Raw genomic sequence first — 27,119 nt, forward strand, 5'->3', positions numbered from 1 at the left:
TGATGGGGTAACATAGACCGGCTTGGAAGTTAATATAAAATTACCATATATAACATATTTTATGTTTGACAGCCTATTTATGTTTTTTCTTTATGTTTCAGACTGTACAGAGTCTTTTATATATGGTAATTTTAACTTAATTTCCAAGCCAGTCAATGTTACCCCTGTCTCTTATACACATCTAGATGTGTATAAGAGACAGGTTCTACCTAATCTTTATTAGTCAATACACAAAATTGTTTGCAATATTAAAAAAAATATACTGTCATTGGTATCAAAATTACTATTAAATAAATATTTTACAATTTATCATAAATATTAAACTATTTGCAATGCATTATAAGGAGGCTACAATCAGCGTTTCATTAACTGGCCTTTGATATAGCTAAGGAGAAAAATTCATTTAATTAACAGATAGGATTTAGAAGTATTGACAAATTGATTGTCAATTGCTCTGGAATAAGAATATTGATGGCGACTTGGTGTTTACCTTTGAAGGAAGTAGCAACTTAGCAAGTACTGAAAACCAGCAGATGACAAGATGCCAGCAGTAAAACTGATAGTCTTCCTCCAGAGCGCCACACAGACTCCAAGCCCAGACTCCAACTCCTGCTTGTGCTCTGCCAGTAGTACATCCACCATTAATGACACAAAATTGACTGAGCCTTTTGACTGATTGACAATTTGACATATCACATATCAATCATCAATTCATTATATGTATAAAATCAGGTAAATTGTAATTAATAATATTGTCTAGTACTAGTAGTACTAGGCTAGTAGGCTAGTAACTAGGCTATTAGATACCATTCACCATTGACCATTCCAATATTCATTTCTAATCATCTGATCTAATGAAATATTATTATATGAATATTATTGCAAATTCAAATATAATAAAATTGCATTCATCTTTCATCCTATTCCTACTCGTAGTAGCTAGTCCTAGACTCCTAGTAGGCTAGCCGCTACCCCTGCCCCCTGCCGGCTGCTAGTAGCAGCTAGTATAATATATCATGAATTTGATTAGGTCTGCTGGTGCCATCTAGCCTCTAGGTCCATTGTAGGCCTACGCCTACTACCTGTACATGAGAAAATTTTTGAGGTCAAGAATTGATTAAATATTTAAATTAATTCTGAAGTTAATTACAAATTTTACTAACTAAATTGAAGTGAAGTGGCAATTAATTTTAGAAAATTTAATATCAAGACTCAAGACAGAAACAATTTTAGCCATTGTAAACCGGTCACTTGTATTCATCTCAATGAAACTTTGAACATGTATTCATCAGAACCTAACAGTGATGTTTAGCTTGTAAATATTTATTGCATATTTTGCATATTTTGTTCATTGCATTGCTTGCTTCACTGGAAGGTTACCGAAATTATCAACTTGATGTGTTGTTTAGAATATCAGAATATGTATGTATATACATAGCTTGGTAGAACATCAAATATTATCATGCTAGTATTTCTACATACAGGAGGTAATTCAATCATAAAATGGAATGAATTGTTCAGGAGACTAATTTCTCAATGTTTGCTGCTTGATTGGTGCTGGCAAGATTATTTCTACTACAATTAACCATGTTCTCTTTTTTCAGAATATGCGAATAGTTTTAAGGCTTCTTGACTGCATAGTTAGCCAGTTAGGTTTGAGCAATACTTTTAAGACTTATCTTGTTAGGGGAAAAAACTTAGCCTTCAGACAAGATGACGCTGCGGAGGCAAAGCTGGTCCAAGTCCCCTCGCCGCACTAGCCAAACCTTGAACCGACGAGCACTCGTACAGTCTCTAAAACAATTATCCAAAGTCCCACAAACTGCCACATCCCCATCAGGCAATGTTCTCTTTGGGGCAGCATCCAAGGCAAACCTGAAGGTGGTGGTGAGGGTGCGGCCACTCAATGCTAGGGAGCAGGCAAATAATGCCAAGTAAGTTGTCCTTCTTACTGTCCTTTGCCTGACTTGCTTTTGTGGGACAATTGTCTTTCTATGATATCACTTACTTAATCATACTCTTGAATGGAATAAGTTTAATTAATTTCCTTAAACTAATATACCATCAAGTGGAGTGATTTTGGCCATACAACAGAAACAAATGGCAGCAAAACAAAATAATAAACATTGGCCAAAGTCACCCCAGTGCCCAAAGTCTCCCCAGTCACTTTGGCCAACATTTATTATTTTGTTTTGCTGCCATTTGTTTCTGGTGTAGTGGTGGACAAAGTCACCACCGCAGTCACCACCACCACAGTCACTAGTATCTTTAAAGAAAACATTTCACAGAGTCCAGCTCTGTTGTCAGTTTGAAAGTTCTAGAACACAGATAAATCAGTAATTAGTCCAGTCAAGATTATAAAAAAAAAACCTAGTGGGAAAAACTATCTATTTACAATTTCTAGCAGGTAAGAACTAAAAACTAAATTTTCCTACAGGACTCAATGTTAATTTTCCTACAGGACTGTGATTGAGCTGGTGGATGAACACATGCTTGTGTTTGATCCAAAGAAGGAGGAAGACATATTTTTTTATCATGGCGTAAAACAAAGGAGAGACATAACAAAGCGGCAACACAAAGACCAAAAGTTTGTGTTTGAAAGAGTCTTTGGTCCTGAGTCAAGCAATCAAGACATATTTGAGACAACCACCAAAGACCTTATTGACACTCTACTTGAGGGATACAACTGTTCGGGTTAGTAGAATGGCTAACACTTCTATAATTAAATTCTCATCTTGTTTTTTTCAATACAAATTTACTGTACAGATGGTTTCAAAAGTTCAATGTTTCCCTTGTCTCCTCATTAGATAAATCTTTGCCTACATTGAAGAAATCTTTGTCTACTCATTGAATAAATCTTTGTCTACATTGAATAAATCTTAGTCTACATTGGATAATCTTTGTCTACTCATCGAATAAATCTTTGTCTACATTGGAGAAATCTTATCTACTCATTGGATAAATCTTTGTCTACATTGGATAAATTTTTGTCTACTCATTGGATAAATCTTTGTCTACATTGGATAAATCTTTGTCTACTCATTGGATAGGAAGCTATTGTGACATTTCCTATTTATATGACCTAAATATTAGCCTAACCATAGTTTAAGCCTCCTTTGATTTGATCAAAACAATTCGTAACAAAATACTCACAACATTTAAAATGCACAGTTTTTGCGTACGGAGCGACGGGTGCAGGCAAGACATTTACAATGGTGGGGCGGCAGGACTGCCCGGGCATCACCCTGCTCACTCTCATGGAGCTCTATGCCCGCATTGACGCCATGGAGGCAGAGAACCCTGGCTCCAGTGTTGAAGTGGCNGTGTAGTGCCACTTGTTGCGTGTAGTGCCACTTGTTGCGTGTAGTGCCACTTGTTGCGTGTAGTGCCACTTGTTGCGTGTAGTGCCACTTGTTGCGTGTAGTGCCACTTGTTGCGTGTAGTGCCACTTGTTGCGTGTAGTGCCACTTGTTGCGTGTAGTGCCACTTGTTGCGTGTAGTGCCACTTGTTGCGTGTAGTGCCACTTGTTGCGTGTAGTGCCACTTGTTGCGTGTAGTGCCACTTGTTGCGTGTAGTGCCACTTGTTGCGTGTAGTGCCACTTGTTGCGTGTAGTGCCACTTGTTGCGTGTAGTGCCACTTGTTGCGTGTAGTGCCACTTGTTGCGTGTAGTGCCACTTGTTGCGTGTAGTGCCACTTGTTGCGTGTAGTGCCACTTGTTGCGTGTAGTGCCACTTGTTGCGTGTAGTGCCACTTGTTGCGTGTAGTGCCACTTGTTGCGTGTAGTGCCACTTGTTGCGTGTAGTGCCACTTGTTGCGTGTAGTGCCACTTGTTGCGTGTAGTGCCACTTGTTGCGTGTAGTGCCACTTGTTGCGTGTAGTGCCACTTGTTGCGTGTAGTGCCACTTGTTGCGTGTAGTGCCACTTGTTGCGTGTAGTGCCACTTGTTGCGTGTAGTGCCACTTGTTGCGTGTAGTGCCACTTGTTGCGTGTAGTGCCACTTGTTGCGTGTAGTGCCACTTGTTGCGTGTAGTGCCACTTGTTGCGTGTAGTGCCACTTGTTGCGTGTAGTGCCACTTGTTGCGTGTAGTGCCACTTGTTGCGTGTAGTGCCACTTGTTGCGTGTAGTGCCACTTGTTGCGTGTAGTGCCACTTGTTGCGTGTAGTGCCACTTGTTGCGTGTAGTGCCACTTGTTGCGTGTAGTGCCACTTGTTGCGTGTAGTGCCACTTGTTGCGTGTAGTGCCACTTGTTGCGTGTAGTGCCACTTGTTGCGTGTAGTGCCACTTGTTGCGTGTAGTGCCACTTGTTGCATGTAGTGTCAGTGCCACTTGTTGCGTGTAGTGCCACTTGTTGCGTGTAGTGCCACTGCTTGGAGCGGCTACATTGTATGCTACCGAGCATTAATTAGCCTCAGTTCGGTACTGCCATTGCTGGTGATGAGACGTGCTTTTAAGATCTCAGGCAATGACTATTAAGGATTTCTCTTATAGATTATCTCTTATATTATAGATTATCTTATCTTATCTTATTATATCTTATCTTATCTTATTATATCTTATCTTATCTTATCTTATCTTATTATATTAATCTTATATTATAGATTATCTCTTATAGATCTCTGGATTCTCTGGTAAGCATATTTTTGTTCTCTGTCTAAACCACCGATGAATAAAACCTATAACATCTTCTCTTTTTTTTTTAATGTTCAACCTATTACATCTCACAATTTAGTAATTATATCTGTTCCTATGTATGCATTTAATGACTAGGAGTAGCTCTGAATTCATTCATTATAAATTCATCAACGCGCTTACATTTGTTGGTATAGTTTCTTCAGTTAATGGTTGTATTCATGAATTCATGTATATAAATACAAAAATACATCATTGTCATTATTAAATTGTTCGTATGCTCACGCCTTCCATATATACGCTCGCGAACAAATGTATATAAAAAATTATTGTGATAAACTTTATATTAGTTCAGTCTATTTCAATATGCCATTTATTCTTGCATTCATTCTAGCCAACCGCTAATTAGTTTTAAATCTCATATTATCAAATCTTATTTATTAAGCCGTATAACTCGGTCTTTATTAAGTCTATTCGAAATCCGTTCTATTCTAGCAGTCGTCAATTAATCAACAGAGTCTTTCTAGTCTTGCATTAATTAATTTGAAAGGGAAATGGTATTTGTCTGCCAATTGTAAATTCAATCCGGAAAAATTGTTAGGGTCGTTCGCTTCGCATTTAAATTCCAAGAGCCGTTCAATTCTGGCGTTCGTAAAATCAATCACGAACGCCGTTCTAGCGCTGCCGAATTCAATCCCAAAATTCCTGAACGTTGTTCTATTCCGGCGATCGTACATTCATACTCGGACTTTTTGGTTCTACTTTTCTTAAATTCAATTATGTTGTCAATTGTACCGTCCTTGCTGCGTTCTATCCTTGCATTTGTACAGTCAAGTTCAAAAGCCGTTTTATTGTAGCTTTCTTGAATAATATTTCAAAACGTTTCATTTTGCCGTTCGTATGGTCGATGGAAAATAGCGTTTCATTTTAGCTATCGGATACTTCCTAGAAAAACCGTTTAAATGTGCCTTTATTAAATTATTTCAAAACTTGTTCTGTTTTGCGTTTGTGCGGTTAAGTAGAAAATCCGTTTTGTTGTGGTGTTCATGAGTCCATTTCAAAAGCCTTTTTGTCGTGTTCCAGTTCATCACGATGCATTAGACTACATCGTTCATTAGGTCGATTTCATAACTCATACCTACTATTTTACGTTCGCAAATATTCTATTTGAAAAAATTCTCATTATATAGTGACGTAAAATTGATCAAATTTTCAAGGGGCTTGAAAATGCTTGAACAGTTTCGCGTTGAAAAGAAAATTCTTCCAACTTTTATGGATTGAACTATATAGACCATATTTCAACTACTGAGGAATATTCATTTGATGTATTATACAAGTGTGTTAACAAATAAATAGCTGCTTTCAACAACGTTTTAACATTTTTTCTATTTTTGTAACGTATATAAAGCGTAATATGGCATGAAATGTATTTTCTGCATTAATTTCTCGTGAACGATCCAACGAACTGTCGCTCTGGAAACACCACAGCTTACCAAAGCACGAAGAACCTCTATAATGTATCAATTACAAATAAAAAGTCATTTATAAAAATATAAAATAAAAGCTGCCAAGTCATAAAAATTTCCATTGTTTAAGTCGTAATAACTACCGCAAATTCTCGCGTACATCTAATGGTCTTCATGGGCTGTGTGAGCCTCTCGGCATTAGATAAGTGTTAGGAGTTGTGTCTACTGACATTATTTAATATTATACCTTGTCGGATAATGTTATAGTGTGAACTGCGACCATGCGATACATCAGGATGATGCATTTGTGGCACGAGAGACGATGCGGAAGCTTGAGAATAATTCATTAGTGAAACGAGATTTGATGCAGAAACTTGTGGTCTGAGAGTCACGGTACTTTGTTGAACATTCTATTGGAGAATTCACTACTGAAATTAAGAATTAATTTAAATAAATCTTTTGGTTGTAGTTTTCGATTTTAAATCGCAACTTTTGCATCCCTGCAATGAAATGTGGCAGAAGAAACCTTTGGTTGTGGAGTTCGGTCTTCTTCTGATAGTGTAGGCACACAACAAATTATGGATTAAAGTTAGTATTGAATTCTCCGTGATAATTCTTTCATTGAGGGTTGATGAGTGTTGAGTAGCTTTATTTAATATTCATGATTAATAAGGAAGTGATCGTGCATTGACGCTTTTTTATTAGCTAACCAAATTTTGCAAATTGTTACTAGATCCTTGGACCAGCCTACGGAGAGCGTTAGTGAGCGATAATTTATGCAAGATTCCAAAATATATATTGAATACCGTTTCAAATTGTCAAGACAGTGTCCTACCTCTATGTCCTTGAATACTTTCTTACTGTATAAAGGAAAATGATTATTTTTCTTTCATTTGTACGTGTAAGCAAGTTTTGAAACAATCTTATTATTTATGTCAATAACTACGAATAGTATTCGTAAGATACAGAGGCTTACTTTTTCTCTCTGCCTGAATACTTTTCACCGCACAGTCAATGTGAGGTAGAAGAAGGGTAGTGTTTTTCTCTGTTGAAGACGATATTTTGTCATGTCAGCATTGTGGACGCTGATATGTTGCATTACAATTATTATTGCTCAAGATTCATGACATTCCCCGGCTGCGAGTTTGTCTGAACGTGCAAATCATTTGACGCAGGCTAGGGCCCTCGCCCTCAGGTAGCGCCATCAGGGCTTGAATGGCATCTTTCTGAAACTCAGTTAGAAGCTTTCCCGCGCCCATTTCTTGCCTAGGTGAGCATAAGATCCGTGCACAACTACTACGCTATGAACGCACTCTTTGCAGCGAGTCTACGCTGCGTCCTGTCCGAAAGAGCGCCAAACTTGCAAAGTGGGGCTAACCTTTTGCGTCGGTGCAAAAACACGAACCGCTTGATTTTTCCGCCAGTAACTAACTTCTTCACCAAATTTTACCTGCTATAGATTGCAGAGCGCAAGACAAATCGTTTGCCACCATTTGCACATTAAAACTGGCAAAACTCGATGTGTTATGATGTTTTAAAGGGGTGGGGCTAACCTTTTGCGTCGGGCTGTACAGTACCGACTAGAAGGAATGAATGAATTGAATTTCTGAAAATGAATGAAAAATTTTTTGAAATAAAAAAAAATGAAATGAATTTTTTTCCAATAGTACTGTTTAGCACGATCACCTATTTTGATCGTGCAAATGTTGCTCGATCAAATAGTGGAGCCATCACAAGTAGAGCCATCATTCTATGCGTGTATAATCCGCGCTGTCGGATTATTGACAAAATTCTATCACGAGTCAAGGTGTTGCTACTTGCTAGTAAATCAATAGTTTCCTATTGCTTCAGCAGACACTAAACTTGTGTGGAACTCCACTTACGACATCACCGAGCAGGCGTACAGTTACGTTACGTATCTTCCCGCGCATATGTTTTGATAATACCACCTCTAGTGTTACGTCATCAAGTCAGCACTTACGCCTCTCGTAAGTCGATTTTGTGTACTTACGAAGTTTTGATAATGCGGCCCCAGGTATAGTATTCTAAGTATTTTAGTATTTTACCCCAAATCTTCTTTTATATATAGACAATGGAACGAGGTTCAGTCAAATTTCAATGAACTCTGTTTGTTTTGAACGAAAAGGTTGTGCTTAAGAAGAACGAGGGCAGCGGGTGTGGCTCGATAAGCAACGTGTCGGTAGCCAAGCTCTCAATGATCGACTTGGCGGGCTCTGAGCGCGGCTCATCCACGGGCTGTAAAGGGGCGCGCTTCAGGGAGGGCGCTAACATCAACAGGAGTCTTCTGGCCCTGGGTCAGGAACTTAGCATTATGTTTGGGTCCTTGGTTTGATGGAATTACTATGTTAAAGATGCTAGTATGTATAGTGTTACGATGAAAATCTATTACAATTTTTTAGAAAAAAAAAAGCGTTAGTCAATGGACATCAGTGGGTGGCATTCATATCTGCCAAGGGAGGGATTTTTCGTGATTATATTAGTTACTTTCACGTTGTTATTATTGAAATTTGTTGCATATGCTTTTGGTATGAGGAGCATTCGAGCTCACACAAATCCCACTGCAACCTCGAAGTTGTTTGCTCATAGGTAATGAAGTTAGCAACATTAGTGAAGCTTATACTATGGAGAATTATTTGAATCTGTTTGAGTTTACATAAATCCCGCTGCAGCCTTGAAATAGTTGGCTTATTGCTACTGCTTTGGCACAAGTGGAGCCTACATTATTGCCAATTACTTCAAGTATGAATTGCAAGGCGTAATTTTCCCGTAGGTAACTGCATAAACGCGCTGGCCGACGGCAAGAGTCACATTCCATACCGAGACAGCAAACTCACGCGACTCCTGAAGGACTCGCTAGGAGGCAACTGCCGCAGTGTCATGGTGGCCGCCGTGTCCATGGCCTCTACCACATTCGAGGACACCTTCAACACCCTCAGATACTCCAACAGAGCCAAGACTATCAAAACAACCGTGAGTATTCAAATATTCACTATCGGTAACGTGCAAAATGAACAATGATATGCTTGTTTATTCAAGATTTTGAGTACACATCATCTTAAGTTTCTAAAATATCACCAGTTCATGTAAGTTAAATTTGTCAAGATTCAGTTTTTTCTTCATCCTTGTTGACAGTTGAAGAGGAACCAGATGAGCGTCGAAACCCACGTTCATCAATACGTCAAGATTGTAGAGACGCTCAAGCAAGAGGTGACGGCGCTCAAGGAGAAGCTTGCTGAGGGCGAACACCGAGAGTTGCGGCAAGCCAAGAAGTATGAGGAGACCATCGCTAGGCTCCAGGCGCAGCTTCAGGTTTGATCAAATCACGAGTTTTCGATTCTCCCTCATCACTTTTTGCGCTTCTCCTATCAAAAGTGCTTCAATCGGGTTGATATTTTATATTTGTGAAATATTAGCTCTCCGTTTAGTTACTGATCGAGTTTTGTTTCTTGTTAGCTAGTCCTAAACGCAATAAGTTTACTGTCAGATATTTTTTATATAGTAGGAAGTTATTCTCTCCAGCAATTCCCTTGATTTCATTGCAGAAAGTACAGAAGAAGAGCGCAAGCAACGACGCGGCTCCTGAGACGACACAAGAGACAGCATCTCCGGCTGGGGATGTTCCTGCAGCTGACACGTCTCCTCCCTCCTCTCCCTGCCCCGCCTCGTCCCCCGTCAACTGTGAGGAGAGAGAAGCGCTGAAGGAGCAGCTACACACCGTCTCGTCGCAGGCGAGTCATTTTTAGCGCATTTTCTCATTTATGGAAAAAAGGCGCTATTGTGCTCGTCATGTCCGTCCGTCTGTCCGTCCGTGACCACGTTTTCGTCGACGAGAAAATGCTCTCTCTGTCACTCGCTGCAATGTGTAGGTACTGAGTTACATTTTTTGTGTGGTGTGATCGATTTTCACGCGGTCGTTGAAAATTAATAGTGACTTAGTTATTAGCTTCTCACCTATTTCCAGGCTATTTATTGGTTCTTTAAAATGATTGATTGTTATGAGCGCCTCTCTTCTGTTCAATGAAACGAATCCTCAACGTCATTATTTTTCCTAGGGTGCTGTCACATGATAATTTGTTCATAATTTTAATCCCTGCTGAACGAATCTTCCATTAGTTAATGCACGTTGTATAGCGTGCAATAACTAATGGAACTAAACATTTGCATGGTTGGTTTACTATATAGTAAACCAACCGTGCAAATGTTTTATGTCACTGAACAATCAATGCGAGAAAATTTGATGAGAATTATTTTTAGTGCACATGTTCAACAATCAGCAATCAAATTGGTTTTATTTCAGGTGTGTGCGTTGCATCGGGAGTGGCTGCAGGTGAGCGGGTTTGAGCGAGAATTGCAGTTGCGTTTGTACCTCTCGCGTATCAAGACCTCACGCCTCGACATCCTGGCCTCCTCTGCCAACAAGCTCAACAAGGTGCTTAGTTACTTACCTCTAAAACTTATTTCTCTGAACAATTTATAGGAAATTCATAGGTTTATGTATTCATACGTTTGACGCACGTGCATAATTTTTAAGATATTTTCTGGTTAAGATGCTGTAATTGAGAATTCAGTCAGTTGATCTTAACACCATGCAATTCCCACTATATTTTCCAATTTCTTACTAGTTTGAGTACCGTAATTTTTGTTCTGCGTCGCTCATACTTTCAGCGCTACACTTCAATTGTTGTTGAATAAATAAGGAGTGTTCGGTTTCATTTCAGTTGTTTGAAATTGTTTTCATTCAAATATTTTGAGTAGGTTTTATGAATTTCAACTTTCATTTCTGACTACTGTTTGCAATCCTTACCTGCTGATGTCTTTTTTTTTGCAGAGTTTGACGCGTTTACAGCGGCAAGAGAAGACGCTCAGCGACCGACTTACCCAGACTGTGTTTTGCCGCACGACCGCCGCCAAGAAGTTTTCGTCTGCCCAGCAGCAGTGGCAGGAGCTGCGGCAGCGTTGTGAGCAGCACGCACAGCTGCATTGTTCCAGTCCTGAATTGCAGCACATTCTCGATAATGCACCGCTGCAGGTAATTTTTTACGTAGCTAATTTCCAAAATGGAATCTTATATTTCATGAATATTTTCCGCAAAAATTATTCAGCAGCGTAGGTCCTGCCTTTGCCAATTGCACAATACTTATTTTACGTAAGGTTGATGACAAGAACTTGGTGTTTGCTGTGACTGTTCTTAATTTAATATAATATTTGGCATTTGCATTTAGGCATAGGTAGTTTTTATGTATTAAATGAGAGAAGAGTTGTTTGATTGCGTTGATTACGGTCAGATTTTGTTCCTCGACATTCTTCCTATACCGTACTAAATTTTTTTTCTTCAATTTTCTTATGATGATCTTTGAATGTAAATAATGCAAATGCATCTGTGTAGGAAGCGCTACGAGTGCAGGAACAAGAGGGGTCATCCCTACGCGTATTACTGAAGGAGAGCCTCGGTGAAGTGAAAGAAGGTCACCGCCTGCAATGTCTCCTGCTTCATGCAGTTGTTAGTCATCTAATTCCTTAATATTATTCACTCTGCTCTTGGTATCCTTTTTTAACAAATTTTCTTTTTTCTGTCTCGCCGATCACTTGAAAATCGTTTCTGACAATTTTTATTTTGTTTCTCCCACTTGAAGTTGGTGAGTTTCTATTTCTTGCATTTAGCTTTGTTTTGAAGTCTCGCATTGACTCTGATTAGAATGAAGTTTCGTTATTTCTGACTTTCTTTTAGTCTTGATGTAGTGATTGCAACCGAAACTGTGCTTATATCGATATAGGGGGTTGCGACGATAAGTATTTATAATTATTTCAATACAACCGGTTATTTCGACACCTATTTTAATCTCATCAATCGCATGAATGAACTTTTCTCTCGATAGAGTTTGTATGTACGCTATTTACTGTCAGGTTATAAGCACGAGGGTCGGCACATTGAACAAGGTCTCACGCTGGCAGCTACGACTTGAAAAGGAGAATGACACACACCTTCATGTCAACTCTTATATACTTAAAGGCAGAAAATCCTACCCTAATACAGAAACTGGACGTTCGAGTTAGATATCATTCCTAACAGGCACAGCATGGCTTTTGAGACTAACCCAGCGAGAAACAAATAAAGGTGGCTAAACGAACATGCTATAGCTTTTATCAACTTAACATGGGTACATCACCGTTTAAGTGCCGCGAATCCGTCTGATCTCTGCCTGTGAGATGGGTAAATCTCGGCTCTTGACGAAGCGCTTGGGGCGAGGGTTACTGGAGACGTCTCCTCGATGACAGCCGGCGGTCTTATAATACGGCTATAGTAGGCTGGACGCTCAATCGGGGGCGTCCTCTCCTAGGGTTCAGGAACTTCGCAGGCAGATAATTCTTCTCCGGAACTCACACAATGGAATACTTGCAGACTTTGCTTCAGTCGTAATCCGGGCAATAATTTGGGTTTACATATAAATATTTCTCTCATATTCAATGTAATATTAAGATTCATTCCTTAACGATCTTGACGTTTCATTTCCAAACATCTAAAATATTTATTCTTTAAAAGTCTAAACTGATAATTAGTTGAATGTTTCATTTGCTGTTTATACCTTGCCATTATACAGGGTGTTTCAGAATTAAGTCACCCTTTTAATTTGTTAATAAATAAAAAACTAAGAACGTTATGAAGTTGAAACTTGTTTTATTTAAAAGATTCCTGTAATTGCGGATGGATCTCGCAATATTTTTTCAGTTAACAGTACCTGGGCTACACAGGCGTCCATGACCCCATCACACTCACAAGCGTTACCTTGCGCTACCGCATCCATTGTTAAATCCACGCTGCAACGTCAGAGTGTCACTCGCAATCTGGGAGTATCTATCCCGAGCTGTAAATTGATTCCAGATAAAACTGATTCGCAGTTTATTAACAATGTACCTGGGTCGCGCTCCGGCATTCGTTTCTCTGACACATTCTCCATCACCCCATCTAAATTTGTTTCAGAACATCAGTCTAACATTCTGCCTTCACTTTCTGATCTCAGGAATGCATCTATTTTAAATCCAACAGCTAATGGCTATCCTAAGTTATTTGCAAGTTCTTATTACGCTACTTTAAACGCAACAGTTGATTTATCGGATGGCGGAAAAAAAATTACGCCTGTTGAACAAAATCCCATCGTATCTTCGGCATTGGTTCCATGTTCAGTTGGCGTTCCTGGATTGGCGCTATCAAATGACTGCTCTAATATGCTTCCTTCATCTTCGAAAGGCAATGAAAACAGCCAAATCAATAGCACTTTCATTTCCAACTCCTGTGTTAAAGAGAAATCTGACGGACCATTAACTAATACCAATAATGAAATTCGTGGATCTACAGAAAGCACCAATTCGAAGTTGGATTTAAACAGCACCTACACAACGCGTTCTGAGCAGCCTGGTTCTGATGGTGGGTTTTTGGAATGAAATTTAAAGAAAACTTTATTGTAATAACTAGGATTCTCGTGTTTGATCGAATTTTGTATCGTAAACTCTAGCTAAACCGTTGTGGCTTCATTGCTTTTTCATTAACGTTTTTTTATTACAGTTAGGTTATTACGTTATTTTTTGCCATTTCTACTGTTGTTGCAAGATTTTGTATCATGACTAACCAGTTATATTCTAAATTATATAGTTAGTTCATTTTTTTCAATCCTGCTTGACTGCCGCTTTATTTCAAGACAAAAAATGTCTAGTCTGGACTAACACGTACGGTCTTACCCTATGCATAACTTAGTTGTTTACTTTTTGTTTTAATGTGTATTTAAAGAGCATGTTGTTAGTAGGGTGGGGCTCGTTGAATTGTCACCGAATGATACTGCATTTTACTACGCAGTCCATCCTTGATCAATGCTCACCGAAGTATTATTTCGATCATTAACGTTAGAGTCTCCCACTCTATGGGCAAACCATTCAATGTACATTTGTGCAGGCGAGGACGTCAGCGAGGAGGATGCGTGCCAGGAGAACAGATCATCAGCTCGCCAGCTGCTCTTCAACTCTCCCGACGCTCAGCCTGCTGGTTGCCAGCCCTCGCAGAATTCGACTTTCTGTGTAGAGCCTTCAGGTCATATCCTCGCAGCTTGGCCTAACTCTCTGTTATCAAATTGTTGGCATTGTATTATTGCTCCAGTTTCCATTAAAATTGTTTGTTTTCTTCGTGATTGTCAGAGTAACAGCATTTAATTTGGATGCTGAAATGTAATGTTAGCTTTGAACTGCTTTGAGATCAATTCGTTACTCTCCCACGATAACTTGATTATTCGTCACGAAATAGTTAGGTACCTTTTGTGCTATGAAAGTTTAAAGTGTGCTAGTTTGTGTTTATTTTCACTCGTTTTCCAGTTATGTATAAAAATGTCATCTTGGTTAGATTTTCATGCCCTAACTAATTTTCTACGAATAGAAGGAAGTGTTGAGAACCTGTTGCCGCTCAACCCGTTGGAGCTGCTGGAGAAGTCCCTAGCTTCATCTGTTTCGATATTGCCCAGCAACCCCAAACCACAGCTCAAGGTTTGTTAGTTTGCCCAATGACATTTTGTGTTTTTTGTGCTCGGATTTCACCTCAGGACACCTCAAACTCTGCATTATAAACTTACTTGCTTCCCTCATTGAGGTGGCGTAAACAGTTTCTGTGAAAGTAAAGGTAAATTATTGCCACCTGTCTTCCCCGTCAATTATATATTCTTTATTGTCACGGTATTCGCCCTCATTCTGAACAATTGCGTCAACGAAAAAATAGTGGAAGCCAAAATGTTGTTCGTTGTTTATTGCGAACATGTTCATCTGCGTGGAACTTGATTTAAGACAGTTAACTTACTTGCCTTATTAAGACAATTAACTTAGTTGCCGTATTAAGACAATTAACTTAATTGACTTACTTGCCATATTGAATTTCAGCTGAAGAGCATTTTGAAGCACAGCAACTCGAGCAGCACCGCTCGCAGGTACGAGCTTGGGGGAGGTCAGAACAGCAGAAGCGCGGTCGGCCGCTCGCAGTCGGTACGCAACTTGTCCGCCTCCTCGTCCCTGCTCAGAAGAAACTTCAGCTCAGTCGGCAAGCCAGAGCCAAACTCTGCGCAGAAAGGTGGGGGTATTTTTTCGATTGTTGTGAAAAATTGTATTATGATCTAACGAACTCTACGTTTTAGTTTAGTTACATAGGTTGTTTTGGACTGTGTATAGCTTGATAATTGTTTATTTTTTAAGTTATAGATATTTGTTGCCATTTTATAGTAAACAATTCGACAGCGTAATTCTGGGCTCTTTCGGATTTTAGAATACGTTTTCAGACAGTGCATTTGGATTTATTGTTTGCCTTATTATTACCACAAAATTTCTAACTGTTTCTAAAAATGAGTTTTGCCAAGTCAAGTGTATCATTTTAACTGCGCGTTTGGTTATCGATGACAGCGTTTTCCTGCAGACTAATCTTCTGAATTTGAGCTTTCAAAACTGAGAATCCGATAACTATCTTAGTCGATTTATCATATTGATTTATTCCCTACATAAGCTGCAACCATCAAGTTGAGCTCGATTGTTGGTGCCAGATTTATTTCTATTCACTTGATGTTGTTCAACCGCTCTAATTTTATTCACCTTTCAGTCCCTAGCAAAATCTGCTGAGTTCTTGTAAATATTGATTGAACCGCTTTGTGATATTGTAAAATATTTTCGTATTTTTCGCCGTTTTTTGTGATGTTGTATATGCTGATGCAACAAGATGGTGTCTCTAATGAATATCAGGAAGGTATCCTATCTGATTGTCATTGACAGGATTTGCAATGCGCCGCGTAATGAGCTTCAAAAACAGGCGTTACCATCAGCAGCACATGGAGAACCAGGAGAACTTAGCTCCACGTATCTCTACGAACAAGCTTCTCTCTTCCGCGTCGTGCTCAAATCTCACGTCTTTTGCCCCCGCTACCACCACCGGCAGTGCTTCTAAATCCCTCAACTGCTGGAGACCTTGAAGTTGCGCGTCATCTTGCCTGAAGCGTTCCCTCTTGTATCTATTGTATCTGTACAGTGACGTCTACGTTTAATTTGCTTCATTTACTGCCGATTTTGTTCATAATATTGGAAAACTTCGAGGAAAAAGTTTCGCTCACGAAGATTTCAGTCATTTTTCTTTTATTTTGTACATTGATGGTTTAGTTAGACGTAAGGCTTAGCTGCCTCCAAGATATCTTTGAAAAATCCATTGCTTCACTGTTTTATTAGCAGTTTTACTATTTGAGTATTGGTTTCTCGTACCAAGCTTGCCATATTTGCTGCAAATTACCCGCAAATTAAGTGGTTATGGTTGAATAGGTGTCTCTTATCGTCCATTGAGTAATGAAATCGAGTACCTATAGATAAAATGAAAAAAACCGTTTATTTACTACAGTCCGGTTAGTTAATTAACCATGCTATTAATTATTTTGCGTGTTGTTTATATGGTGATTTTTACGGTAGTGCAGCATCTCTTTGCGATTGATAGTATTTTGGACTATTTTCTTACACGATTCTTCTGTTTAAAATGACTGAATCTAGATCATGCAGTAAACTTTACGCACCGTCTCTAGGTCAACTATCGTTTAGAGTTCTTTGTACGCATGAAGTTTATCTTCCTTCTCCTTGTGCTTAATTCTTATTTCATTGTTCGATTCTTCTATATTTTTATGCTTTGCATATACTTACAACTCCGTGTCACTAATGCTTGTAGAAATTTTTAGCATTAGAGGCTAAGATTAACAATGGACTTGACAAGTCTACAGCCAAGTTATAACTTTAATTTCACTTAGGAGTACGAACTTGACCTGCGAGAATGACAATCGTGTTTATTGCTGTGCTTTCCTTTAATCAATTTAATGTGTTGTAAGATCAGCATTAGTAATTTCAAGTGTTATTTAATCAAAGTCTGTCAGTCTCTACGAAGACCCCCGAGCTTGCGCCCTGAGAGAGGCGACTTCAATTTCCTCTCAACGATAATGGATAGTAGATCAACACAACTGGATGAACTGTAGATTAGTTTCGAGTAAAATTAGATTGGAAGCTTCATTTTTTTATTTTGATGAAGCGGTAAAGATACGAATAAGCAAGTACATTGTGCAAAGCTGTAAAAACTACGTAAACTTGATGCCGAATCTACATTTCTACGCAATGAGGACTGTGAACATCTAGACTTATCGTCCCAAGTGGGTAAGATGGTCAGACATTGTTACGTTTTCCTCTTTGACTCAGTGGGCGAATTTCTGTCGAATCCACCAGATAGTAGAAAATAATTTTTCTAATTGATGTTCCTCTATCTTGATCCCACGTACTCTGATCTCTTCCTGTTTATGGCCATCTTTTTTGACGAGGACGAATGCTTGGTTGCTTCCTAATGCAGTACGTGTCTATCATTATAAGTTGAAGCTATATAATGCAATATTAGGCTCGTATTTTACACATTTCGAATAAATACCTTCCTGGCTCGAGTACTATTCAGTTCCTTATATTAATCTTCATCATTTAATATAGTATTTGAGAACCCTAAAACATACGCCCGTTTGCTCGGTGATGGCGACTGCTGGAGTTTTACTTCGACTCGGGTAATAGGATATATTGAATGTCGCTGTCAATGGTTAATTAATGATTAAAATATTTAGCTTTTTATTTATCGATTATAACTCGTGTCAAGTGAGAATTCGGTTCAAAAAGTATGATTTTCTTTGTCTGCAATCCGTTCTTAATTATAATGTGTATAAAGAAAATTCTGTCTATAGTGAATTAAATATGATTATGCGAGAAAAAGCTTCAGGAGGCACGTTTAATTTATTACTGACACATCAGACAATCTTTGTTCGAGTACAGTATCAGTAGCCAGACAGAAATGTGTAGACTCGATCTCTGGGCCTTGATGGCCCAATACAATTTTAGAAAGCGTAGTAATACAACACGCCTTGTGCGACCATCTTGCGCGTATGCTCATTAGCATAATATGTTGCTAGTGTGCAGTCTAGACTGTCCGCCTCTCTTTCGGACCCCTCATTCAGCTCTAATTTCTTCCCGCCCCGACTGATACCTCAGACATAAAGCGTTTAGTGTAGTACATAGATGACGCCTTATATTGATAGTATCCACTTTTTTGGCTGGTCTCCTGGGTATCGGCAAGGATTATCGTGCATGTTGTACGTAGTGCCTCCAATGCACATGTTGCAGATCATGCCAATGCAGTGATGACCTGAGAACCTCTACAATACCCGGAATCGATTGTGCGTTGTAAATAAATTCGCACACCAGACATGGGGACTACACAGCTCAATGACCTAGTACATCCATGTACTTGAATGATTGATTATTGCTGTGTACACTGTTGTGAATTCTGAATGATTATTGCGCACAGTGCTGTGTATTGCACACAGTGTTGTGAAACACTGAATGATTATTGCTGTTGAAGAGGCAAGTTTAGAATTGATTTTTCAAATCAATTTAATGGCGGTTGGCATTTTATGCACCTCTACCCAAGATGCAGGTTTGTATCCTGGTTTGCCTCTTTCCGTGGGGCTGAAAATGAAACATAATGCAGAAACGCCGTACCAATCATGAAAGCAAAGCAACAACTTCAAATGACAGTTTGGTAGATAAATTTTATTCGCGTTGAAAGTTGCGCATTAGCCTGATTAAGTGAGCTCTATTAATGTACAACGATCGTGTGTGCAAAAATTGGAAGAGTCTTGAATATCTTCTCAATATTTCCGTATTGCAAAGTTAACGTGGAGTAGCATATCCATTTTTTTTTTTTTGCGGTATTGTACTTTTCGTGACGCAACTAATTCTTTCTCACCACACATCTGACGTTAGATTAAAATTATTGAGGCTGAATAAGCGTTGATTCAGCGTTGTTTCAACGTCGTTTGTCTGTTGTGAAGGAATTTATTTTGCGTTGTTTCAACGTAAGGCGAACACCCAAAAACTCACCAGACGTCTGACGTTGGACTAAAATTTTTGAGGCTGAATAAACGTTGATTCAGCGTTGTTTCAACGTCGTTTGTTGTGAAGGAGGCTGCGGACAACCTGATACAGAGGCGGGCCGGGAAGCCCGTAAGGCGAACACCCGCAAGGGGTGAGGTTGCAGAGGCGTTTACTTACCAATTAAAGCACTAACAACGCTTCTGTTGTAATGCCTTACACTAATAACTTACTTCGCGTGGGTTTTTGTGACTACAGTTTTTCTTTTTCGAAATACTTGATGCTCGCAGAAATTATTCATTGATAGTAAATTGCGATAATCTGCAAATATTACCAATTTTTTTCTAATTATTATTTTTTTTAATTTCCAATTCAGTTAAATTTTCGTCGTTAATATCACCACATTTTAGGAATAAAAATAGCCAGTTGATCCATACAATTCAAGATTTTTTCGAAGTTTCCCCCTATATTATTAGAAAAAAAATCTGAGTTTCCCGGGATAGTGTGCTAATTTGAGACCTGACAAGCTTGATAATTACTGATAATTTAAGATTCATGTACAATACAGCATATGCGTATTTTTTTATTCGTTACAATAATAATTTTTTTAATCACAACTTTGTAACGCTTGAGAATGGAGTCTCATAACACAGGAAGTGGTCTCGTCAAAGTAAGGTTAGAAAAAAAGTGTCTTGCCTGCATGTACGTTCTGACGTTCAGGAGCATTAGTGTCAATTAGCCGAGCATGAGGAGGGAGAATACGAATGCTGGAGCTGTACGGGCAAAAGCTAGAAAATGAAAATTGAGATTAGAAGCAAAGGAGAACTTTGATAAACAAGATTGCGATATTTATTACAAAATGCTACGTGGTAGAGATCAAGATCAATGCATTAAAAAAATCATAGGATTTAGTTGTGCACTCTGCACGAATGATGAGTAGAACGAAGTGATGAAGTTCAATAATATCCTACTTGCTTATTATTTGCATTGAAATTTCATGATAGTCTGCCTTGCCCAAGGCCCGTAATGCTAAACCGCGAGTTCGATTTGCACGGCTAATTAGATTATTCATTTAGACAGACTCGGACATTTTTTGTAGCATTGGATTAGTGTCTTTACTTTATTCGGTGTCATGTCTCCAGTTCGGTATTTTGACTCTAGTCATCATTTCTAGTGCAATTTTTTTCGCTTTACAAACGTTAGACAAGACCGGATTCTAAACACAAGGAAACTATGTATGTACATGTATGTATAACAGGGACACACGCCACAGACGCTACAAAATGTTCCGTTCCTGTGACATCAATTCATAGTTTTTGTCGTTTAATTGTTTCCTTCTAGGCCTGTGTGGAGGCATTTCACTTTTATTTTCATTGTCTAAACTGGCAAAACAAATTGATTGTTATAGATACTTGGTACAATGGATTCATTTTTCATCATTTTGCCGTCCACCCACCGTATCTTGAATTGGCTTGCTTTTATGTAACATTGGATTAGTGTCATTACTTTATTCGGCGTCATGTCTCAAGTTCAGTATTTTTTATTTTTTCATTTCAAGAGAAATTGCACAAATTATCTTTTATTTTAAGGGTAAAGTACTCGACTGTTGTAATTGCAACAAATCTCGACCGATCTCATTCAATTCTCCGCTCAATTGAATTGAATTTTTCGCTCAAATTTGAAGAAATTTTCTTCAAAATTTTTCACTAACTTTCATCCTCTGCCGACAGCAGAAGAAGGTCATTTTTGTTGACACGATTCGCTGCGCGGAGCAAAACGTTTGTTGATGTGGAATGAGTGTGGTTCAGCACTTCGTTGAGACCGCAAATTGTCTCGAGCTGCAGTAACGCGATAGGCCGGCCATTGGACTTCAACATTCTCGGGGTCTGGGGGCTGTTGATTTGTGATGAGAAAAAGGCGGCAAATAAAAGTCATTATTGAGCAAAGTCCTTCGTGAAGACCTCACGCCGACGAAATATTCGAGTTGCGTTGCTTTAGAAGACTATTATAGAACCGCTATGTTCACTCACTTTCAGCGAGGTAAATTGAGTTAAATTTTTGATAGGTAAGAGTACGGCGAAGGCTTGAGGTTGAATATAGTGAGCTGTCCAATATGTTTGTGATTCATAATTTAAATTCACTTATTTGTCGAAGAATCTGTCCTAAAGAAATTTACATTATGAGACAAAAATATGGGTTGAAAATAATTAAATTATATTCTGGTAGATTTTTTCACCTTCGTTTAAGAACACGTATGTTTTTGTTAATTCTCAATTCCTTAAACACATTAACCATCATTTTTCGGAGAAGAAAGGAATATCCATGCTTCATTTTTAGCATAAGTATCATCAACAATTCTTGTTTGGAAACGAGCCGCTGAGCATTAGCGTTCAGTACGGTGGACTCACGAGACAGGCGTACAATGGTTAGGGCCTTTAGGCTATCAGTGTCGCAGGAGGAGACCTTTTCCCTGACACTTGTCGCTGACTGATGGAACTTTAGACACTTGCGATAGCACTGGACACCCTCGGGTGCTTTTCGCTTTAAGTCAAGATTGAAACAAGCCTCTTAAGCAGATGTCTTCAGAAGAAGGCCGTTTGACCCAATATTTCAAATTCTATTAGAGAATCTTGAATTAACGGAATTCGAATACGAATTCTGCTAACAATTTTTTTTCCAGCGACCAAACAATTTTTTTTTGTGTGCGTTGTTTTCTGGTGAAAACGTTCTGATTCCGAGAAATAAAATTTTTACTCCAATCTATTTCCATTAGGAAGCGTCATTTGATTTTTTTACTGTCATGATTTTGATAAAATCGAAGTTTAAAAAGTGCAAAATCTCTTATTTCTAAAGTCGCAAATTTTTAATAACTTTTTTTCTCCTCTTAAACCATTGTCCTTTTACTTTAAATGCTTTGGCCAATCGCTGCCGTATAGATTAAATTAGAGATCTTCACACAACTTATAAGCATCGTATTTTTATTTTAGTGTATCTACTCAGGAGCTAGTTAGTTCGTTCCCTAGTCTCCTGGAGCGCAGTGGCTTCAAGGCATCTGCTGTGGTGACTGACAGGTCCTCGGCGAGGTCCCAAGAAAACAAGGACATCGGAGTGCTGCCGAAAACAAGATAAGTAGACGCCTGTGTGGGATTAGAGCTTCGCCTGGTAATGGAGGCAATTACGCGGCACAAAAGCTTAGTTCTCACAGATTCAAATTATTGACCCCCCGGACGTACCAGGTGGCTACGTAACTAATAGGAAGATTTGGAGTGAACGGTTTACCATAACCTTGATCGGGCCTCGGATTGGGGAGAGACCAGTGACGCTGATAGTCTCAATGAAAGTCAATATTCCATCACTATTTTTTAACATTTGGACCCAAATCCCACGTTACATAGGTCGCCGAATGGTCTCTAGCAACCTTTGGGTGTCGACGCAACAGTACAAGAAGTCGACGAATGTTTTTACAATGTACGTACACCTATGATAAGCGATTGTATTCACCTCTCTATTATTTATCTTCAACTCTGGTGTCATGCCTTGTACAAATGAGAGGAGTTCAACTCTAAAGATCAATATTTTAAGTTGTAAGAAGTTAGGCTGTAGGAATTTAATTAATGACCATTTTGGTGCTGAATATGTCGTAAAGGTCATCGAAATACGAGCAAATGAGACGTATCATTATTCCTCTTTTTTCATAAAATTATTTTTTCCTGCGCAGCAATTCAAAGTTAATGCATAAATATTTGTATATTGGTGAAAAAGCGCATCTGTAATAATGTTAAGCAGCTACTCCTACGCGAAAATCTTTTTGAAGCGCGTTAAGGATAACCACGACAAGGATAACCCCGCAACTCAGCTTGTTGCCTGCATGCATAACAATGTCATTAGTAACTCATCAGTTAAGCACTATTCGGTAACACAAGCGACGTGAGTTCACGGCGTCTATTCACGTATTCGATTTGCATTGAGTCAAGCAGCCCTGAGAAATGCCTTAGATGAGGGTGAGGGTTGATTTTTTCATACTTTTTTCCCCAAGTAAATTAAAAAGCAGGGGTGAATTTTTTCCGTTCTCACCCATTTAATGCGGCGTAAGAAAAGGCGGTGCAATTAAGGTCCTCTCTCATGACAGTACAGTCACGGGCACGAGAACGGGTCTAAGTTCTTCCGATTTTCAGTAAAATATTTTCCTTGCATTAATGAATGCGAAAGGTACATGTGAGTAACTTTTTCACGATCAGCATTGTAACCAAAATATAACGTCAATTTTCCGAGACGATAAAGTTAAATTATATAAAAACCGTAAATTTATAGTTATATCAATCGCTTGGAACATATACCTTTAATGATGTTATTTCACACGCGTTAACGGACGAGCAGAAACTATGGCCACAACTTTTCAGTGCAACACCGACTGTTCTTTTGAATGGAATTGCTTAAGGTCAACCAACATAAGGCTGACATTTATGGTCTTTTTATCATCCAATAATTCAGCAATATCGATGCCTGGTCACGTATTTGGCCCTGGGAATGAGTGACGATATTGATTATAGGATCCAAATTCTGAAAGCTTCTTTAAGTCTCTTATAATTGATAATTATAGACCATACTGCAGCCACTGATTTTACGCCAGCAGTGTTTATCTTTAACTCATTCGTCAATAATATTGCAATTGACAACTCTTTGTCATTTCGTATCTATAATTAATAACTAGTTCCAATGACTTAAAATATTGCGCTAAAAATGCAGTTGCTGGATTACTAATTAAATTGATAGTAGCAAATTATTAAGTAATATTTTGTCAAACAATCGGTTCCTACTTGGAAATAAACTTTTTTGTTATTCTTATAGATTGAAATTGTTTCATTGAATGCAAAAAAATCGTCCACGCTATAATGTTCTGTGGAAAGAAGCCGCGATCGCTCCAATTCCAACACTAAAATAATCGTCGAGAACCGCAATTTTGATAAGCTTGTGGTCCGAACGATTCATCATGGATTTCGTGGAACTAATTAATTAATCGTTTGATTTATACCTCACATTTTATTGCTCCACTTTTTGCGGTCTCTCACATGGTTCCCAAAGTTTCATCCAATAACATTGGTTGCGTCGATTAAACAACTTACTCATCTTTTGAATTATGCACTAAAATTTTGACGAGTTGCGTAATGTTTAGTCCGGTGCAATCTTCATAATTTTTCGTCCGGCTGATCAGCAAATATAAAAGTTCCTGTATAGTTTCGTAGTTTGACGTCTGGTATTATAGTATTTCAGCGGATTATAATGAATGTTTTCAATCACACTGATATGTTGTCTATTTTTTTTTTCTTGCGTGAAATGAGTTCTGAAAGAATGAGAAGCATTTTTTGTATTAATATCGTAAATTCATTGACCAACAATACTAGGACGAAATGAAATTTCGGCATTCGAACTATCACAATAGTTTAGTTCAAACCAAAAATAGATTTATCGTTTATAACACAAAACTATATTCCTACAAATATTTATTATTCTTCGCGTGGTCGAGCAAAATGTTGCTCGCTCAGTTCCACAGCCCTGCACTGAGCAGTTTACATGACGTGGTCCGCATTCCGAAAACCGTTTTACGGTGGAGCCCTGCTGGTGAGCGGCTCTGCAGAAGAGGTATTTTATAATGCAGCTGGTCTAAGCCTAAAATTGAATTGTGACACTGTTTGATTGATGCTTTTTAAAGAACATGTTTTCTGTCTGAGAAAGTCTTTTTATCACTAAAGACAAACTTGATATCACTCGGCTATAAAATTTTTAGATGTGTTCATATCAACAGTATGTTCAGATCTTTTTTGAACTGTTTTATTAATTCAATGGATTATGCTATACGTAGTCTACGGGTATTACACGATAAATTTGACCATGACTGGGACAGCCATGTCAAAAAAATCAGATTATTTATGGCATTTGTGCTATTTATTATATTCACAAATTCCTTCTTCAAACTTTACTCTCATAATCACATCTCCTGCTGACAATTCCTTGTAAACTGGAATGACCCTCAAGTCACCAGACTTGTCGGTCTAGTTGCCGTTGAAATTTCTCTAATACACATATATAAGTGCCGTAACCCAGGGTCTTCGATACAATAGTTACCTTACACAGAGGATTTTATGAATGCGTTTTTGCTTATCATAAACCATTACTTACAATACTTTCAATAATTGTGAACGTGCCACGGTAGCTTGCAAACGCATGTATAATGCGCCAGAGTGCAGACAAAGCCTGTGTCCGGTGACTAAAATCCGGAGCTTGACCCCCGGGCTGGAGTATTGAATGCACGTAGCGAATTACCTCTTATGCCTGCCATGGATCTTGTGCGGACACGGGCCCAACAATGCCTTTATTATATTAACTGGACATCCCGTACGTTGGCCTATGACCTTAAAGGAATAAGTAGAACCTGTGACGGAACTTTCCGGTTTGCCATAATCTCTTCGCATGGAAATACGCTTCTGATTTATTGCTGGTATTATGAAGTGAAGGGACGAGACTGCCTGGCTGTAAATATGAAGAGACCGTATCGAAGCCCTCCATTTCTTGAAGAGATCTACAACCATGAATAATTGTCCACTATATGGAGCGTGACGGAATATTTCATGACAATTAAAGAACGACTTTATGGCTAGCGCTTGTGTTCGAATAAAGCTGGAATGCTCGGTTATTGCTACATTTTTTTCGATCACATGTACAGGACCTACACGACGTGAGTTTACACTGAAGTCATTCAATTTTACTTCGCCTTCAATGAGTCGTCCAGGCTTAATAACACAACCAAGTTTTATTTAGAATTCATATTTTTTCATTATTTACATAAGTATCACTTGTATTAGTACGTAATTAATCCCCACCAAGCGATACTGTGTAATAAATACTTTATTTATTGCCTATATATACGGGTTTTATTTATCACTGGGTGCCCAAGGCATCCATGGTGGGGCATCACATGAAGTTTTGGGGGGCACGCTGGGGGATAGCGCGGCTGTGGGAGTGGCAGGGGGGGGGGGTTAAACCAGTAGAATTAACTTATTTCTTCCCAAGTACTGAAAATGTATTGTATTGCAAGCGCAAAATATTCGTACCGCGTTAGCTGTAGGTATAGCACTTCAAGAAAAGTATCACCAATTTACAATAATCTTGATAATGCTGGTTATTCCTATCAAATGACCATTATAATTTCCGGTTGATAGTTTTTAAATTCATCGGCATCAACACTAAACGAATTTCGTATTTTTATTTTAATAAATCTCGAAGAAGGCACGCAATGCCACGCATCATTCGTATGGTTGGTAGTCATAATACTACTAATTACTTATAGGTACTAACACTACAAAAACCTCCACTCACCTATCGGCATGGGGTGGAATTAGGGAGATGTCGCTCACTGGCATGAGGGATTACTAGTATCCAAGGAGTCGAGATGCAGGCTTACAACTTCAACAGAAAAAAAACGGAAGGAACAAAAGTCCCCGTGAAAAAAGCAGCGCCCATCCCTGATTGTCCAGACGCCCGTGGAAAATGTGACCAAAACCGGATTACACTTTCGCGACGATGCATTGAGGCGGCTAGTTAGGTTCTAGGAAAAAATATCGGGGAATTGAGAGCATAAGTTTACTGAAAAAATTTGGAAATCTTCAGAACGTAGGGGGGTAAGCGCACGCTCGAATAACATATTTTGATTTCATGCGGAAGAAATTATTATAAAGAACAAATATTTAACACATCCAATATCATCCTGTTATCTCTCACTGTTTTATATGAGAGATATGCTCTATCATCCAATTATCTTCAACTTTTTTCATTGGAAATAGCTTATTGTAAGTAACCTCAACCCATTTATGGTTATTGGTTGTTATTTTGGGGGTGATAAACTGATTCAAGGTAATTTTTGGTTATTATTGGCCATTGGGGTCCTCTAGCTCTACTCATTCAAAGCGATTCCATTGAATATGGGATTTACAGCATTGCAGCGCTCACCAGCAGGAGAGTGTTGACTGCCAGAGTTGCAGCGCTCACCAGCAGGAG

The 27,119-nt window shown here is 38.7% G+C and overlaps 2 protein-coding genes across 2 annotated transcripts; both read left to right on the forward strand.

Moving 5' to 3' along the window:
- Window positions 1-1,602: 1,602 nt before the first annotated feature.
- LOC108683456 (kinesin-like protein KIF18B) lies at window positions 1,603-11,640 on the forward strand. The gene is made up of 10 exons (XM_018172767.2): window positions 1,603-1,934; window positions 2,462-2,694; window positions 3,172-3,317; window positions 8,245-8,413; window positions 8,890-9,089; window positions 9,252-9,428; window positions 9,662-9,847; window positions 10,417-10,548; window positions 10,948-11,148; window positions 11,506-11,640. Exons 1-10 carry the CDS (start codon window positions 1,714-1,716, stop codon window positions 11,638-11,640), a joined length of 1,800 nt encoding a protein of 599 aa, XP_018028256.2. The 5' UTR covers window positions 1,603-1,713.
- Window positions 11,641-12,814: 1,174 nt separating this feature from the next.
- LOC108683458 lies at window positions 12,815-17,593 on the forward strand. Its single transcript, XM_018172768.2, has 5 exons — window positions 12,815-13,542; window positions 14,065-14,199; window positions 14,539-14,645; window positions 15,033-15,219; window positions 15,909-17,593. The coding sequence occupies exons 1-5, from the start codon at window positions 12,876-12,878 to the stop codon at window positions 16,103-16,105; spliced, it is 1,293 nt and encodes a 430-aa protein (XP_018028257.1). The 5' UTR covers window positions 12,815-12,875; the 3' UTR covers window positions 16,106-17,593.
- The last annotated feature ends 9,526 nt before the right edge of the window (window positions 17,594-27,119 follow it).

The sequence above is a fragment of the Hyalella azteca genome, unplaced genomic scaffold (genome assembly GCF_000764305.2).
Source record: "Hyalella azteca isolate HAZT.00-mixed unplaced genomic scaffold, Hazt_2.0.2 contig12502, whole genome shotgun sequence".
NCBI classification, from domain to species: domain Eukaryota; kingdom Metazoa; phylum Arthropoda; class Malacostraca; order Amphipoda; family Hyalellidae; genus Hyalella; species Hyalella azteca.

Bases quoted from the DNA above. Each gene is read 5' to 3' on its own strand.
- LOC108683456 (XM_018172767.2), top strand. From the start codon at position 1,714: ATGACGCTGCGGAGGCAAAGCTGGTCCAAGTCCCCTCGCCGCACTAGC. The intron at 9,090-9,251 runs GTGAGTATTCAA...CCTTGTTGACAG, and splicing joins CCAAGACTATCAAAACAACC to TTGAAGAGGAACCAGATGAG. The intron at 9,429-9,661 runs GTTTGATCAAAT...ATTTCATTGCAG, and splicing joins GGCTCCAGGCGCAGCTTCAG to AAAGTACAGAAGAAGAGCGC.
- LOC108683458 (XM_018172768.2), top strand. From the start codon at position 12,876: ATGACCCCATCACACTCACAAGCGTTACCTTGCGCTACCGCATCCATT. The intron at 13,543-14,064 runs GTGGGTTTTTGG...ACATTTGTGCAG, and splicing joins TGAGCAGCCTGGTTCTGATG to GCGAGGACGTCAGCGAGGAG. The intron at 15,220-15,908 runs GTGGGGGTATTT...TGTCATTGACAG, and splicing joins GCCAAACTCTGCGCAGAAAG to GATTTGCAATGCGCCGCGTA.